Source organism: Eptatretus burgeri, chromosome 12 (genome assembly GCF_056783735.1).
Source record: "Eptatretus burgeri isolate ZD-2024b chromosome 12, Ebu_testis_v1, whole genome shotgun sequence".
Lineage (NCBI taxonomy): Eukaryota > Metazoa > Chordata > Myxini > Myxiniformes > Myxinidae > Eptatretus > Eptatretus burgeri.
The window spans coordinates 60,080,426-60,099,195 of NC_140972.1; the positions used below are offsets into that span (position 1 = coordinate 60,080,426).

At 47.0% G+C, this 18,770-nt stretch overlaps 1 protein-coding gene across 1 annotated transcript in view; it reads right to left on the reverse strand.

Moving 5' to 3' along the window:
* Positions 1-12,711, reverse strand: part of LOC147015717 (uncharacterized) — a 71,014-nt gene extending 58,303 nt beyond the window's left edge. Inside the window, exon 1 of the mRNA XM_085848160.1 lies at positions 12,528-12,711. Coding sequence (XP_085704286.1) covers positions 12,528-12,536 — 9 coding nt within the window. The 5' untranslated portion in view covers positions 12,537-12,711. The remainder of the gene's footprint in view (positions 1-12,527) is intronic.
* Positions 12,712-18,770: the final 6,059 nt, after the last annotated feature.

Below are 18,770 nucleotides of genomic sequence, written 5' to 3' on the forward strand. Positions count from 1 at the left end.
GGGCAGACGTGGTCTGTGGGCGCGAGACCGCGTGGAGCCTACCCGTCTTGTGATGAGCCGCAAAATGGCGGCGGTGCCCCGACTCCGCGCTCCTCCGCGGGTTTCGTTGGCACTGCTTGGAATGGGGTGGGAACGGGGCCCCCTTTTCGCACTATCTCAGCGCGGGGGGAAACAGGGGGGGGTTGTTGATGCTCTGGGGAAAGAGGATAGCTGGCTTGCTTGGGTCCCGCGACGATCGACTCCACTGCGCCCTCGACCGCGTTCCCGGCTTCCCCTCTCTGCAGCTCCACGACAGACTCCGAACCCCGATGGACCGACTCTCCTCCAGACCCGTCCTGACTGCTGCTGCCACACTTCCCCGCCGCCACACCTCTCCAACTCGAGCCCGAAACAGAAACTGACTGAATTCGCCCACGCTCGGCGCTTTATAGTGGTGTAGGAGATCCCATATGCAAATTTCCGGATCAGGATGGGCTCGGGGTCGGAGCCACGCTCGCCTATTGGACGGAGGAAAAGTGGGCGTGAACCTCCCCTGATCCTCGAATTTGCATATATCGATTCTACTCCGACGCGCCTGCTCGGCGCGCGCCCTGTACGAGTCCAGGATCGGTGTCCACATGCGGTGCGGGAATGGCGGCAGAAGGAGGAGAGGTGAAGGTGGTGGAGGGTTTATTGTGGCGGTGATGGCCATGGCGACGCTTGGAATGGCGGTGATGGGATGTTTACGGGAGCGAGCCGTGACGGTAAAGGTCGTGGCTGTTGGCGTTGTTGTTGTTGTGAAGCGGCGTTGCGGTCGGTGGTTGTTGTGTGATGGCGGTTGAGACGTGGTTGGTTCAAAATAAAGATAGAACAGAAAAAGGCTATCTTAAAGGGTCGCAGCCCGAATGAATCACATTTATTCCCTCTTAACAACGGGTTTGGGGCTAACTACACATGTACTTACAGAGATATCTCACCTACGGGACCTGAATGGTGGTTTGCGAATTTCCTCAACCACAACACTACCCCCTCCCCTTTTTACAGACTCGTCCCGAGTCGTCAAATTTTCGTGTGCCATCATGTGTAGTTCTCCCCTCGTACGTTTTACCTACGGATCCCTGAGTGCAACATTCATGGTATTCGTGTCCCCAAAATAAATAACCTGAGGGCTGAATAACTAACTAAACAAACCCACTCACACGGAGGACTTAAATAAAATTGCCGGCGCGAAGACAGACATGCCGGGGGCGCACTCATATTTACAGTACATCTTACCTTAACTTACAAATTTTACACTAAACCATGGCCCAGGATCAATGGACTCTGCAAAAAGCAAGCAGTTAGCAGGGAGCCAGGCTGCTTGCATGCAGTCTCTGGCTCAAACAATGCAGGCGACAGGGAACGTGGCCGGCTGCTCACACGCAGTCCAAGGCCTTCCCTTTTGAACTGAACCCAGTGAACCACAATGGTGCATGGGCTGCACAAACGCAGTCTCCGTGCCAGCCCAAGCGGCACACGCAATGAACACAACAGATGCATGGATGGATGGATGAATGGATGGACGCAAACATGGTGCATGGGCTGCCACTGCAGGCCCGTGTTGTAGCTGCCAACAGGGCAGTTCTCGCAGCTTGCCAACTGTTGCCTTGATCCTGGCGCACATGGAAATGAACAGGGGGGGGGGCCAAAGCAAAATTGAACGGGGGCTGGTGAACATGGGCAGTGGGCATGGCATGGCAAAGGCATCAGGCAACCACTGCCTGCAGAACAAGGCCGCTGCAGGCAAACACAGTCGGCAGACGAACTGGCCGGCACAGGCCTTGAAGCACAGCAGCTGCAGACAATCCAGCCGGCACAAGCCTTGCAGCAAACAACAGCTGCCGATGAAGTGGGCTGGCACAGGCCTTGCAGCAACGCAGCCAGCAGATGAAGCTGGCCAGCCTTTGCCGTTCAGTGGAAGTTGGTGGAGGGAGTGCGGTGGTGCTGGCCACTCGGAAGGTGGGCTCGGATCTACCCTACGGTCTCCCTCCCAACCTATCGCCTTTGCCTGTCACTGTCTATACCCACTCCCTTAATTTGTGAAACCCCAATTTAGCCCCAACTTATTTAATTTTTTTTTTCTCCCACTATAATTCGTCCCCTAACCCCCTTTATCGTCCTTGTTCTGCTAACCTATCGTCCTAGCCTACTCCCAACCCCTACGTTCCCTTCCCAGAGGGGAATAAGGGAGAGCGAGCATCCTGTGTCGAGGCCCAACAAAGCCTCAAGATGGCCTCCCCAGACTTCAGCGATCTATAACACAAAGTGGGTCCAGCGGCCCACAACGAGAGCGAGGGGATGGATGGTGCGGAGGGGTACACTTCCTAATCTACCCTAACCATTAACTCTTAAACTACCCCGGGGCTTTCAACAAGCGCCTCTCGCTTAAACTATTGGTTCTAACAACCCAGATTCCTGTCGCCTGTGTTGGTGTCCTCACAATTTCGGGCCTCACCCCCCAATTTTCGTTCCGTGCCCTCACACGGTCTCATGGCTGGGACGCGTGGCTCCCCTTGGCAGGCACGACCCTCTGCCGAATCTCCCGCTATGGCACCCCTGGGCACTACACTGCCTCAGAGCCTACCAGCTCCCTAAACACCGGGGAGTGCCCCCCATGGCACCTCCCCTGAAACGCACACGTGGCAGGCTGGCTTCCCGGGCCCCTTTCCGAGGGTCACCCGTGCGCACAACACTGCCCACGCGGCTAATGGCGCCCCGGGCCCCTGCACCAAGCGGGCGCACCCATGCCCACTACGCTATCCCGGCCCCCCATGGGCCCTTGGCCTACTACGGCCGACTAGCCTGGTGCCCGGGGTACCCACTCAGCGATACTCACCTTTCGCAGCCACGCTCCCAGCCCGTCAACAGGGCTCCTGCACCCCTCCAAACGGGTTTCGAGCCTACACTCCCACCAACAGCAAAACGACCTCCATTTTGTAAATTTGACTAACCCCCTAACTCACTCTACACTGACCCCGGGGTCCCTTGGGCGGGAGTCACTCCTCCCCCCAATCACTCATCGCACCATGCATTCCCCATTCGCTCCATTCACACAGACCCGCTGGCCTCACTCACTCACCAAGCACATGCTTCCACTTCACTCACCAACTCTTCAACACACACACCACTGAACTCTGCCATCCTTCTAACTACATCCCCTAACTAACTCGTGCTCCCACGTCGTCCCTTACACTATAGCACGTTCCTTTTAACACTACGTAGCTAAGCTACGTCCCCACTACACACTCACAAGTCTGTCACTGTCCTCAAACCTCTATAATAACTTTCCCAACCTCAATCTGACTACAATCCCTCTAACTAATCCATTCCACGGACTCCATGAGGACTTACCCCTGCCCCATGAAGTCGGTCTAACTAAGCTAACCCTTCGCCATAACTAGTTCCTCCTGTGCCCAGGTAAGGGGGTCTTCCACCCCTTGCCTGGGAATCTTGTTCACCCGAAAGCGAGGCTTGCTTTTTTTTTTTCCCCCACATGCGCAGCACCAGCGCGGCAACTCACAGCTCGCGCACTTTGCACCTGCCCGTGACGTCATGCAGCTGCACATGCACCTCGTCCCTCCTTGGACGGTACCATCCGGCAGGGATACCCCTCCTGCCGGATTCCAACCCCACGTGCAGCCATGACGTCACCGTGCACATAAAAAAAACAAGCCCCACGTCTCGAGGGGTTCCCCACGCGAACACATGTGCTCTGCCCGTTGGAGCTGAACACACCTGCTCGCGTGGAGAACCCGTCCGGTCCAAATCCGAAATCCTGCCTAAACTTTGTCCGTCCGCGGGATCGGCAAATCCACCGCTGGCGTTTCCGGACCGGGACTTCACTCCCGCAAGCGAGCACGTGGGGGCCTCGTGCGTTGCACAGCACGGACCTCGCGCTCGCTGCTGGGTGAACCCGGCACGGTCCCCGAAACAGCTACAGCCGCTACCCGGCTTTCTTTCCTCTGTCGCCGTCGTCGTCTCCATTCCACCCACGCACACCTGCGTGTTACGACGCTCATACACCATTCCATCACACTCACCCCGGGAGATGCGGCTGCATGTTCTTCACACATGCCCACCGACATCTCCCTCACATACCGCTCTCTCACACACACGGTCTCCCTTGCACTCGGCGGTTCACTCACGCATGCCACCTCCCTCGCACACGTGGCTCCATTCACACGTGGTGCTCCATTAATACTGGCCGTTTCACTCACGCACACGGCCGCTTCCACTTGCGGTGCCCCTTTTACACAAGGCGTGCTGGGAAGCACGCACTCCGGCACACTCGCCACCACACCACTCACACATGAGGTCACTTCCACACACGGGGACGCACTCACACCTTGCACCACACACACCGGGACAACCACACTGGGGATTCGTGTCCCCACAAGGGTTTCCGGGGCCTCTATACCCCCCAAGCTCTCCGTGCACCTGTCCACAGCACCCGTCCCCTCGACACGACCGAACTCACCTGGTCGTGATTCACCTCAAGGGGGCATACTCCCTCCCCTCATTCCTGGAGGAGGCCATCCAGCTGCTCGCACCGGGTATCTACCCAGTCCGCCAGCTCACCCCCATTGTCCTCCACTACCTCCGTGTGTGTGTGCGCGTCTCTAACCCCGTCCAATTCATCCTCTATCTCCCGTGTCTCCATTATTTCCGTCTCTTCCATTATCGCCCTTGTCTCAACTATTATTTCCGTCTCTTCCCTTGTTATCTCCCTCGTGCACGTCTCCGTCACCCCAATTAGTTTTTCCTTCTCGGTCACCGTAACTACCCTCGCCCAATACGTCTCCCGAATTATTTTGTCACCTGCCTCCACCGCGGGCCTGACAGCCGTTGCACACCCTCCCAGCTCGTTCGCTCCCACACGTGGAGTCGCCATTTTAAGCTCCCTGGTCACTGCCTTCATGCCCGCCTGCAGGCTTCGGCCCATGTTCTGCGTCTCACCCTGCAGTTCTTTCATTTCTTCCTTCATTTTGAGTGCGTTTGTTTCCATATTCGCCTTCACTTCATCCAATTGTTGTGTATTCGCATCCATTTTTCTTTTCATTTCGTTCATGTCCCCACTGATTCCTGCCAGCATGGCGCATAGCCGGGCCATGTCGGGCGCACTCAGCTGAGCCGATTCGGCAAGGATTGGGGGGTTTTGGCGGAGAGGGGGAGGGGAGGTGTCATACACCGCGGCCGCGGCCGCACCTATTTCGGGCTCTGGGTTCAGTTGGGCGAGTTCGTGTTCCTGCACAAACAACATTTCCTGCACGGGGATTTCATCCTGGACCATGGATTCTACACATTCTAAATCCATTTCTAATACCCCCGGCTCCCGCTCGCCTTGAGACGCCATCTTATTTCTCGTAAAGGGTTAATTTGAATTGCTCATAATTTGGAGGGAATCGGGGGTCGCTCCTCTCACCCCTGGACCGATTCCCGTGAATTTAGCTGGAGGCAGGAGAGCCCGTTTTCCCGCTCTCCGACACCAGTGCCGCAAGGAGGGGGGATGGGTGTGTGTCCCACGACCTGACACCAGTGTTGCGAATTCGCGCCCGCTGGCGTGCGAGCGGCCACGTAACTCGAATCGCGGCACGTCGCCCACCGGACGGACAATTCCGTCGTGACCCTCTCCGACTAACGCCGGGAACTAGTCATGGGTGGGCCTTTCGGCCTCACCACGATCGTGCCAATCGGCCCCACACGTGGGATAGGGTTGTTCGCCAAATTCAACCTACCTAAGTACGCACACGGAGGGTAGACCGGGAGATCGCACTTCGCCACAGGTCTACTTCGGACACGGGCCACTTTAAGTGACCCGTTCCGTACTATCGGGATAACCGAGCGGTGTTATCGTCAACCTCGACGGTTCCGATTAATTATCGGGCGTATTTAGCCCACTACCAACCCTTTACTTGAAGTAAGATGGAGATTCAATTAAAGAAAAGACGAAGCGTAACAGGAAAAACAGTTCAACATAAGTCACATTTATTCCGTGGCACACGGAAAGCACACATATACAATTACAACAATTATGCACAAAAAGCAAATGTAAAAGAAACACAACAATTATGCACCAAAAGCAATTGTAACAAAAGAAACACAATGCAGATCTACTACCGACTACGCGAGCACACGGCAACACTTACACAGTTTTACTTTACAGACGGCGCCGACAACACATATACTCAAAATGAAAAGAAAAGGGCCACCCTCGAATACAGGGGGCAGACGTGGTCTGTGGGCGCGAGACCGCGTGGAGCCTACCCGTCTTGTGATGAGCCGCAAAATGGTGGCGGTGCCCCGACTCCACGCTCCTCCGCGGGTTTCGTTGGCACTGCTTGGAATGGGGTGAGAACGGGGCCCCCTTTTCGCACTATCTCAGCGCGGAGGGAATAAGGAGGGGGGGGTTGTTGATGCTCTGGGGAAAGAGGATAGCTGGCTTGCTTGGGTCCCGCGACGAGCGACTCCACTGCGCCCTCGACCGCGTTCCCAGCTTCCCCTCTCTGCAGCTCCCCGACAGACTCCGAACCCCGATGGACCGACTCTCCTCCAGACCCGTCTTGACTGCTGCTGCCACACTTCGCCGCCGCCACACTTCGCCGCCGCCACACCTCTCCAACTCGAGCCCGAAACAGAAACTGACTGAATTCGCCCCGCGCTCGGCGCTTTATAGTGGTGTAGGAGATCCCATATGCAAATTTCCGGATCAGGATGGGCTCGGGGGCGGAGCCACGCTCGCCTATTGGACGGAGGAAAAGTGGGCGTGAACCTCCCCTGATCCTCGAATTTGCATATATCGATTCTACTCCGACGCGCCTGGAGGCGGGGCCAAATCGCCCCGCGCTTAATGATTGGAGGGATCGGAAGTGGGCGTGTATCATTCCTGATCCGACTTCCCCTCGGAAAGGCCGCTTTTTGCACCCGCTGCTCGGCGCGCGCCCTGTACGAGTCCAGGATCGATGTCCACAAGCGGTGCGGGAATGGCGGCAGAAGGAGGAGAGGTGAAGGTGGTGGAGGGTTTATTGTGGCGGTGATGGCCATGGCGACGCTTGGAATGGCGGTGATGCGATGTTTACGGGAGCGAGCCGTGACGGTAAAGGTCGTGGCTGTTGGCGTTGTTGTTGTTGTGAAGCGGCGTTGCGGTCGGTGGTTGTTGTGTGATGGCGGTTGAGACGTGGTTGGTTCAAAATAAAGATAGAACAGAAAAAGGCTATCTTAAAGGGTCGCAGCCCGAATGAATCACATTTATTCCCTCTAAACAATGGGTTTGGGGCTAACTACACATGTACTTACAGAGATATCTCACCTACAGGACCTGAATGGTGGTTTGTGAATTTCCTCAACCACAACAATATATATATATATATATATATATATATATATATATATATATATATATATATATATATATATATATTGTATATATATATACTATTAGTATTATACTATATATATTGTATATATATATATATATATATATATATATATATATATATATATATATATATATATATATATATATATATATATATAGTATATATATATACTATTAGTATTATACTATATATATATATATATATATATATATATATATATATATATATATATATATATATATATATATATATATATATATATATATATATATATATATATATATATATATATATATTGTTGTGGTTGAGGAAATTCGCAAACCACCATTCAGGTCCTGTAGGTGAGATATCTCTGTAAGTACATGTGTAGTTAGCCCAAACCCGTTTTTTAGAGGGAATAAATGTGATTCATTCGGGCTGCGACCCTTTAAGATAGCCGTTTTTCTTCTCTATCTTTATTTTGAGCCAACCACGTCTCAACCGCCATCACACAACAACCACCAACCGCAACGCCGCTTCACAACAACAACAACGCCAACAGCCACGACCTTTACCTTCACAGCACACCATCCCGCAACCATCACATCACGGCCATTCCAAGCGTCACCGTGGCCTGGGACCGCCAATTTAGACCCTCCACCACCTTCGCCTCTCCTTCTGCGGCCATTCCCGCACCGCTTGTGGGCACCGGGCGTCAGGCTGTCCTGGACTCGTACAGGGCGCGCGCCAAGCAGCGGGTGCAAAAAGCGGCCTTTCCGAGGAGAAGTCGGATCAGGAATGATACACGCCCACTTCTGATCCGTCCTCTCAGCAAGCGCGGGGCGATTTGGCCCTGCCTCCAGGCGCGTCGGAGTAGAATCGATATATGCAAATTCGAGGATCAGGGGAGGTTCACGCCCACTTTTCCTCCGTCCAATGGGCGAGCGTGGCTCCGTCCCCGAGCTCATCCTGATCCGGAAATTTGGATATGGGTTCTCCTGCCGTACTAGAAAGCGCCGAGCGAGGGGCGAATTCAGTGAGTTTTGGGCTCGGGCGAGTTGGATAGGTGTGGCGGCGGCAGAGTGTGGCAGCAGCAGAGTGTGGCAGCAGCAGTCAAGACGGGTCTGGAGGAGAGTCAGTCTGTCGGGGTTCGGAGTCTGTCGGGGAGCTGCAGAGAGGGGAAGCCGGGAGCGCGGTCGAGGTCGCAGTGGAGTCGCTCGTCGCGGGACCCAAGCAAGCCAGCTATCCTCTTTCCCCAGAGCATCAACAATTCCCCCCTTCCCCCCCCCCCGCGCTGAGATAGTGCGGAAAGGGGGCACCGTTCCCACCCCATTCCAAGCAGTGCCAACGAAACCCGCGGAGGAGCGCGGAGTCGGGGCACCGCCGCGACATTTGCGGCTCATCACAAGACGGGTAGGCTCCACCCGGTCTCGCGCCCACAGCCCCGTCTGCCCCCTTGTCGTTGAGGGTGGCCCTTTTCTTTTGCTTTTGAGTAAATTGTTGTCGGCGCCGTCTGTAAAGTAAAACTGTGTAAGTGTTGCTGTGTGCTCGCATAGTCGGTAGTAGATCTGCATTGTTGTGTTTCTTTTGTTGCAATTGCTTTTGGTGCATAATTGTTGTAATTGTATATGTGTGCTATCCGTGTGCCGCGGAATAAATGTGCCACATGTTGAACTGTTTTTCCCGTTTCGCTTCGCCTTTTCTTTAATTGTATCTCCATCTTACTTCACGTAAAGGGTTGGTAGTGGGCTAAATACGCCCGATAATTAATCGGAACCGTCGAGGTCGACGATATAACACCGCTCGGTTATCCTGATAGTACGGAACAGGTCGCTTCAGTGGCCCGTGTCCGGAGTCGACCTGCGGCGAGGTGCGATCGCCCGGTCTACCCTCCGTGTGGGTACTTAGGTAGGTCGAATTTGGCAAACAATCCTATCCCACGCGGGGGGGGGGGGCGATTGGCACGATCGTGGTGATGCCGAAAGGCCCACCCGTGACTAGTTCCCGGCATTAGTCCGAGAGGGTCACGACAGAATTGTCCGTCCGGTGGGCGACGTGCCGCGATTCGAGTTACGTGGCCGCTCGCACGCCGGCGGGCGCGAATTCGCAAAATATATATGTACATATAGATATACATATACATATATATATGTATATACATATACATATATATATATATATATATATATATATATATATATATATATATATATATATATATATACATATAGAGTCAGAAGTAGTGCACGATTTCTGTCAGTTGATTGTTTGTTTGCCATTTGTATTACAGTGTACAAGAAGGTAGAAATAAATGAATGACATGTTTATCTAACCATTTATTCAAGAAAAAATTATTGCAGAACTGTACCAAGCTGTTTTACTTGCAATTTTCAGTGCCCTCCCTCGTGATCGATGCACAATTGCAGCCGAGCAGGCACAGAGCGGCACACACGTCTGCAGAGTTCGATATCAATTTCCTCAAACTTTGCAGTGATTTGAGCCTTCAATTCCTGAATGGTATGAGGCTTTTCACGATAAACAAGGTCTTTCATGAGCCCCCAAAGAAAGAAATCTGGAGGTGTAAGGTCTGGGGAGAGTGCTGGCCACTCGATCGGACTGCGGCGGCCGATCCACTTTCTGGGAAAGTTTTGATCAAGCCACTGACGAACATAACATCCATAATGAGGTGGAGCTCCATCATGCTGGAAATAACAGTCCTGGTCTTGTGTCCTGGGCCAAAAGAAGGTTTGCAGCATATCCAGGTAAATTTCTGCAGTGACAGATCCCTCAAAGAAAAAGGGTCCAATTATCCCTAATGGAGATATGGCTGCCCAAACTGTCACTCCAGGTAAATTTACCTCTTTCTCAACTGTCACTCTTGGGTTATTCGCAGCCCAGTAAACACAATTGTGTCTGTTAATTGTGCTATTAAACTTCAAACATGCCTCATCTGACCACCAAAATCAAAAATAAACAGATTACGAAAATTAATAATCTGCAAGACAATTATTAACATGACTGCCCATCAAGAATGTGACAGCCGAAAAAACAGAAACAGGCGCTACTTTTGACTATATATATATATATATATATATATATATATATATATATATATATATATATATATATATATATATATATATATATATATATATATATATGGATAGATAGATAGACATAAACAGAGGCATTTTGAAGGACATTAGCATAAAAAGAAAACTACAAAGCTTTTTGTTGTGCTCTCTTCAGGTGAAATTTGCACAAAAAATAAAATGACTTCGGATTGGATTGGAAAGACATTAACATTGCCACTTCGGATTGGATGTGTGTAGACTTGAAACAATCGTGTTTGTTCAGGATACCCAGACACATCTCACACCATGTTAGAGAGACAAAAAATGGCCTTATACCTTCCTCCAATTGATGACACAGTCAAATCCTTTGAAGCGTTACTGTTATTATCAATTTTGTTCAAATGATGAAACATTAAACTCAGTGATACTACTCATCTCATCCGCAGCATCCATGTTTGGCCGTATGTTCTAATGGAGTGGCATATGGACTCTTGTGGGCCCTTCTAGCCTAAAGGGTCTTCTTATCCGAAAGTGCCAGATAAGAAAGTTTCTTGCGCTCCATTTTTGTTTCATAACATTAGAATAGAGCAGTTTGCAAGAAAAATAATTTCTGGGTGCAAATTTCTGAGTAAGACTGTTTTTGAACCTTTTCAGGGGTCCTTATTTTATACAAATTACCAACATTAAAACTTCTTCTGCACCGCATCATTATTCGCATGTATTTTTCTGATGGTTCAAAGTGAAAATTTGCTCGGGCCCAACATTTTTATTCATATTTTTCCAACACACTTTCTGACCCCTTCGAGCCAAAGGGCTTTCTTATCTGAAAATGCCAGGTCAGAAATTTTCCTGTGCTGCATTTTTGTTTCATACCATTAGAAGGGAACAGTTCGCAACAAAAATTTTCTCGGGTGCAAATTTCTGATGAAGACTCTTTGTGGATCCTTTTATGGGCCCTTCTTATCTGCAAATGCCAATGATTTTCATTTCTTACGCACGTGTTTTGTATTCAGTATCCAATGTGGAAGTCATAAAATAGTAATCAGCCTGAGGTGCAAATACTTCCAAAAGAAGGTTTGAAGGGTCTTTTTAAGGGTCTGCTCTTCCAAACGCTGGAAATGTGCAACTCAAGAAATGGGTTTTGTTGGATAGCAAGGTAATGCAACACGATTAAGAGCAGAAAACCTTTCGGGCATGAGTTTATGATTAAACTCTGAGCAGCTCTCAAGCTACAGTTGCTGACCAGCAAATTATAATGGTGGGTTAGTTTGATCATCCGTCCAGAGGGACATGGTGAGATGACGAGATTTGCCAGGTTCAAAGACATGTTCTATTTTTCAGAACAGCATCTCATCAATTCCAGATCAACAAAGAGTGATGCAGCTGCTATCTGCCTATCAGTGGGGCAGCGTATAATGTACAGCGCTAAGTGGAGCCATCTACAAAAAGGAAGAGAGGATTTTCCATATGACAGAGGTCATTGATGTCTTGGGACACTCCAGCCTCCACTGGGAGAAGAGAGGAAAGGGTTCCATTGATAACAATGCATTGATTTCACTGAGTGGAGAAACTCATAAAACCAGGTAAGAACATGTCTTGTATGCCACAAATAGTGATCTTGGCAAGCAGAACAGGATGCCACATTGTGTCAAATGCCTTGTACAGGGAGACAGTCAAAATAGCTTGCTTGAGACTTATTGTCTCCATGCATTGCTGATGGGGGAGCAACGGCATGTCCAGCGGCTTTGGCCTGCAAAGCAGGATGCCAGAATGTGTGGTTTAAGAAAAGTAAGAGACAAGGAAGGAGAAAATGTGTAAGGCTTAAAATAAACTAACAGATGGCCTCACTGAGGTGTAGACAAACACACACTTGAAAATGATACAACAGGACCACATATGGACGACAAGATACAGCAATCGAATCATGATACAATTGACAGTACAGGGAACAAACGACAATGGTACAATACAGATCCAGTACAATGAACGTAGCTTTTGGGAACGTTCTCACAGAACTGAGAAAACTGCATTCACTCACGTAGAAACCGCAACAGTGATTCAATTGCTTCTTTACCATCACCTGGTTCATGGCTCAATGAGTTGCTTGCTGCTCTTAATAGTCCGCTTGGAGCATAAAGGCTTGGTGGTGACAATTTGCTTTGGAATCTCTCCCGGTATGCACAGCCTTTTCAGCCATAGCTTCTCCTCCGTTGAACTTTGACCTCCCCCACCCCACCCCCAACTGCCTCCTCCAGCACTCTGATGAGTTGTCACCCTGTGCAGAGTTTCTGACAGAGGGAGAAGGCAAGGGGTCTCACTTTAATAATGGCAGAGTACATATATACACTCTTGCTGTGTAGCATTCCAATGCATACGTCGTATGGTGGGATTGGATCGGTGAACGTATGTTGTGCACAGGGACAAGGTCAAGCATTCCTCTATATTCATGCACATCTTAAGTAGATGGTCCATACTTACGACTTAGTACAAAATATTTATAACAACAGTGGTATGAAATTCAAAGTAGGTTCCCTAAGGTAAAATGAGTTGAAAAAGCAATTTAATTTCCTCAGTATTCAGTTTTTTCAGCTGCTACCCACACTTATTTTCACTTTCAAACACCTATTTTCACCAAGCATTGATGAGTAGATTCTAATGATAATTTATAACATGGCAAAATGTGATTACTGTGTTTGTTGGAGTACAGTACAGTATACTACATTAAAGAGAGTAATTTTTACAAGGGTGGATTCACAATGCTTACAATGTGGCAGCAAACCTTCCCAATGGTTTTTCATATATACATGCAGAGTCTGTGATGCAGATACCTAATCTTGTGTCCATTACAGGTTGACGGACACCTATATTGCAGGTATGAATGTCCTTTCACACAGGCACACACTATCTTGCCCAATAACGTTGTGAAAAGAAAGAAGCTGACAATTTTGGTGGTTTCTCTTTATGCATCACCCACTTGTCATGACGTAGAACACCACGTGACCTTCAGTACCTTTTACTACTACTACTCAGCGGACGCATCCGAGATAATCTTGTCGATGGCGATAGTGGATCTGTGGGCGCCACTCCGACAGCCACCCTTTGATATCGAGGTGTGGTCCCCAAGCCTTTACTCATCCAAGGGTCACCTACAAGGCAGTAGTTGATACCCTTAGGTCAAGGGACCTAACTTTGGCGGTGAGGTAGTAAGGACCCATGAGGTGGTGAAGTGATGGGTGTAGTTGTAATGTAGTTGTGGATGGCCGTTGGCTCTGGATAAGCTCATCCGCCCTTTTTCAGCTCTTGTTTTTAATACTGCCGGATGTCCACTCGCCCTCCTCACGAGATGGGTCTAGTGGGGAAGCCAGTTTAATCGCCGACCAACTCGACCATGTGGTAGGTAGTACTGGGTTACGTGTTACTAGTAGCAGGTCAACCACGACCTGACCTGACACCTAAATCACCTACATTGTATTTTTACAATCACTTACAGTAAGAGGGGGATTATGAAATTGTTTGAATCCTGAAAATTTGCTGGGGGCTCGTGAGTGCTTTGTTACGATTCCCAAACTATGATGGTTTTGGAAAATACAGTGGCCTGTAAAAGTATTCACCTCCTCCCAATAATGCCACATTTAGATGAATTACAAATTATGTCGAATCAATATTTCCAAATGAACTTTTTGTAATTAATTGAAGAGATCAAACTAAACATGTTATCATTGAAGGAGGTTACATGTAAGGAATACCTGCATAAAACATGCACAAATCAAAATTTACTGGTTGAACAAGTAGACAGCCCCTTCGGTCAGTACTTGGTGGAAGCACCTTTTGCAGCAATGACTGCTTTGAGTATTTTTGTGGAGGTCTCTACCAGCTTTGCATAATGAGATGGTGAAATCTTTTCCCATTCTTCACGAGAAAATTTCTCAAGATCTGCCAAGTTTGATGGGGATCGCCGATGGACTGCAATCTTCAAGTCTCGCCATAAATGTTCAATTGGGTTCAAGTCAGGACTTTGACTGGGCAACTCAAGAACATAATTTTCTTAGTATTCAGCCACTCCAGTGTGGCTTTTGCTTTGTGCTTCGGATCATTGTCCTGCAGCAATGTGAATCTCCGACCCAGTTTCAGATTCATGGCTCACTCAGGAACGTTTTCATAAATGATTCTCCTGTACTTTACACCGTCTATCCATTTATCACTTCTATCCTGACAAGCTTGTCAGTCCTTGCTGATGAAAATCAGCCCCACAACATGATGCTGCCACTGCCATGCTTGACAGTATGGAAGGTGTTGACTGGGTGATGTGCAGTGTTAGGCTTACACCAGACATAACACTTTGAATTTAGACCAAAATGTTCAATTTTTGGCTCGTCTGAACACAAAACATTTCTCTACAAAGAGCATCATAAAGATGCTTTTTCGTAAACTCCATATGATCTTTTAGATGCGTCCTTTTCAGTCATGGCTTCTTTCTTGCCACCTGTCCATTGAGGCCAGCTTTGTGAAGGGAACAAGATATTGTTGGTTGATGAACACTGACCCCCATCTCAGACATAGAGCCTTGTTGATCTTTCAAAATCATTATTGGATTTACAGTGACATCCTGAACCAGTTCCCTGATTGTCTGGTTGCTGAGTTTGGATGGGTGACCTGATCTAGGTAGAGTCTGGGTGATATGCTACATCTTCCCCTTCTTAATGGTGGATTTCAGTGTACTCAAAGGGATAATGAGTGACTGAAATCTTATAGCCCTCTCCTGAATGGTGCTTCTCCACCACCTTGTGTCTGACTTCTTTGGAAAGCTCCTTGGTCTTCATGTTTTCCTTGTTGGTTGTTAAATAAGTGGAGGAGCTTAATTTTTAAGTTGAACCACTGATTACACACAGATGAAACCTATTAATCTTGTTTTTAACCTTTCAAACAAATAATTTGCTCTTGAAGTGATTTAGGGTGGATTAGGCAAAGGGGTTGAATACTTATGGAACTAAGAATCATCCGATTTTCTCTGTTAATTCACATTTTATCAACATTTTTAGCTTTATCACTTTAGAGTAGTTTGTGAAGACTTTACATATTAAGTTTGATTTGAAAGCATCTTGAAATAAGCTCAGTTGACATCAAAATGTGAAAACCTTGGAAGAGTGTGATTGGGGGGTGGAGGGGGGGGGGGGTGGTGAATACTTTTGCAGGCTACTGTGTGCCAAAATATGCCAATGTTGAAATATTATATCCAAGTCAGTGCAATGGGAATCGAATATGTGTAACCTCAGATGATATATACTTACAAAACGAATAATCATCACAGAGACGCATTTTCGGTTATTAAGATCACCACATCCTCTGTGAAATCAAAACCACATGACTTTTGCTGCAAAATGATTTTTTACAGGTGTACTGTATGTTAGCCCAGGAGACAAACATAAAACTACGTAATAAAACAACACGACAAACACATGAAACTGTCTGCAAGCCACCAATCCAAAGCAGCACAAACACAAAAAGAACATGGAATACTCCACCGCACAGGTAATGAGTCAGCACACCTGCCTATAAAAGTGCACAGTTTCCTCACTCATCATGCTCAAAGCGCGAGACAAAGAGATGGAAATACAGCATATAAGTACTGAGTGCCAAAATGAGAGATGCATCACATTAGTTGTGAATAGTTATCATGAAGGAAAACTTCACCAAAAGGAAGAACCCAAACGACTGTGAAGTTATTGTAACAAGTGTGGCTGAGTGATGTTTGAATCCACAAGGAATAAAGCAAATGACTGAAGATAGTTGTAAAAAGTCAGATGCTCAATGCACGACTCCTGGGACGAGTTTGACTCTGTGTGGTTCCCATGGAATGAGTAGGATAATCCAAGAGAGAGACGGGGCCAATAAAAGGCATTATCAACGTCATTCGAACGACCTTGCCTTTTAATGGATGCTCCTTATTGTTCACGACCGCCTTGGCATCTGCTTCAAATGCGTTTATATTTACCCACCGACTGTGCTCAATAAATGTCTGCCAACTTCACCATAAACATAAAGCTCTTTATAACCACTAACTGACTCACTCATTCATATAAAAGTTTTGTACTTCATTGGGAAGCAGAAAGTTGAAATTTGCTCAACTGATGTAAATTTAAACCAAAATTACAGGAAAAAACACACAAAACTGCCCATAAATGGCAGGAAACGAAAATAATTCAAACAAAACTTGGCCGGTGGAGCTTTGCTGCCATTCATAGAAGGTCACGTAACCAAAGATAATGGCCTGCTATCCAAAAGTTTGTCGGGTCTGCGTTTGAACCGAGACCAAACATAAGAATTGCGATCTCCACAATATTTCTATAAATGTAGATGGAAGGGCATTGAATGAGTATCGGTATATTGAGTGCTTCTAGAATGTTTGAGAAGAAGACACAGTGAGTAGGTTGATGTCGAGTTTAATAATGGCCCAAAGAAAATACACGAGTATGCACTTATTTACTCTGTAATCAAAAGCTGCCCCTAACGGGAGTGTTATTTACGTTTTTATGACTACTGCCCCCAAGAGATCGGAACAGAATACTTTTGCTTGCATAATCGTTGTTGCATAAAATATTAATACAGTACAGTATTAAATATGTTCATACAATCAACATTGTCAGTCCTGACGGAATAGCACAGAGGTGGTGTACCTATGTTTCACCTGCCTGATCTGAGTTTGAATCCCAACTGGATTATAAATAGTTAAGATTGGTGCTTTGCATGCATGGCATCACAGTACAAAGTGCTCTGTCCATTTGTTTTTAACTCACCTGGAACATAGTTCAGGTGAGGTATTAGCATCATGTTGTGTCCATCAGTCAGTGACTCAGTCAGTCAGTAGGTAAACACTCAGATCATATTCTCTGAAACTGCACACACAATTTCGATGGAATTTCACCACAACCTTCATCACCTGTGATGTACTGTATGTAGTATGTTCACAGCATTAAACTCGAGGGGGAGAACTCGGTAGAGTGCAAAATCTCCGCCGCCAATACTGCTGGGTCACTTAAGTGAACCTGATATACTATTCAATGTGGGTCAAAACGGATCAGACTCTACTGAACCACGATTGAATAAACTAAACTAGATCGACTCGCATGTAGAAATGCCAAAAAAAAATCGAATTTTTTTTGAAAAAAAAGTTGCAAAAATTTTTTTTTCTCTAACAATTTTTTTTTGGGGGGGGGGGTTGGAAATCACTTAAAACATGTAGAAAATGCAAAAAAAAATTCAAATATTTTTCAAATAAAATCAATTTTTTTTGAAACAAAGTTGCAAAATTTTTTAAGTTTTTTTTTTTTCTCGAACAAATTTATTTATTTTTGGTTGGAAATCACTTAAAACATGTAGAAATGCAAAAACAAAAATTCAAAATTTTTTCAAAATGGCCGCCATAGCGGCAATATTGGACTTTGGACCAAGTCCCAAATCTAATGGCATGATCCTTGGACCATACCTAATCCCCCACCAAGTTTCGTCGAAATACATCTAGGAGTTTTTCCGTAATACTGTTCACAAACAAACAAACAAACAAACAGACAGGGGTGAAAACAGTAACCTCCGTCCATCTTTGATAGCGGAGGTTAACTAGAGGGGGAGCACTCTGTAGAGTGCAAAACCTCCACCGCCAATACTGCTAGGTCACTCAAGTGAACCTGATATCCTATTCATTCAATTTGACGTCAACAGTGCTCACAGAGTTATAGTTTGCAACTTTCCCTTTTAGTTTTAACTTTTACATACTCAATTCATTTGTCATAACTAGATTCCTTGAGACAGAAATCGATTTTACGTGGGTATATCCTCCTGAAGTTCCAAAATTTGCCGCAATTATAATTTTGGCATGTTTTTTTTTGTTGGAAATCACTTATAACATGTAGAAATGCAAAAAAAAAAAAATCGAAATTTTGTTGAAAAAAAATTTGCAAAATTTTTTTTTCTAACAATTCTTTTTGGGGGTGGGTTGGAAATCACTTAAAACATGTAGAAATGCAAAAAAAAGAAATCGGAATTTTGTTGAAAAAAAAGTTGCAAATTTTTTTTGGGGGGGGGGGGGGGTGGAAATCACTTATAACATGTATAAATGCAAAAAAAAAAAATTCAATTTTTTTTCAAATTGGCCGCCGTAGCGGCCATATTGGATTTTGGACCAAGTCCAAATCTTATGGCATGATCCTTGGACCAGACCTAACCCCCCCCATCAAGTTTCGTCGAAATCCGTCGAGGAGTGTTTCCGTAATACTGTTCACAAACAAACAAACAAACAGAAAGGGGTGAAAACAGTAACCTCCATCCA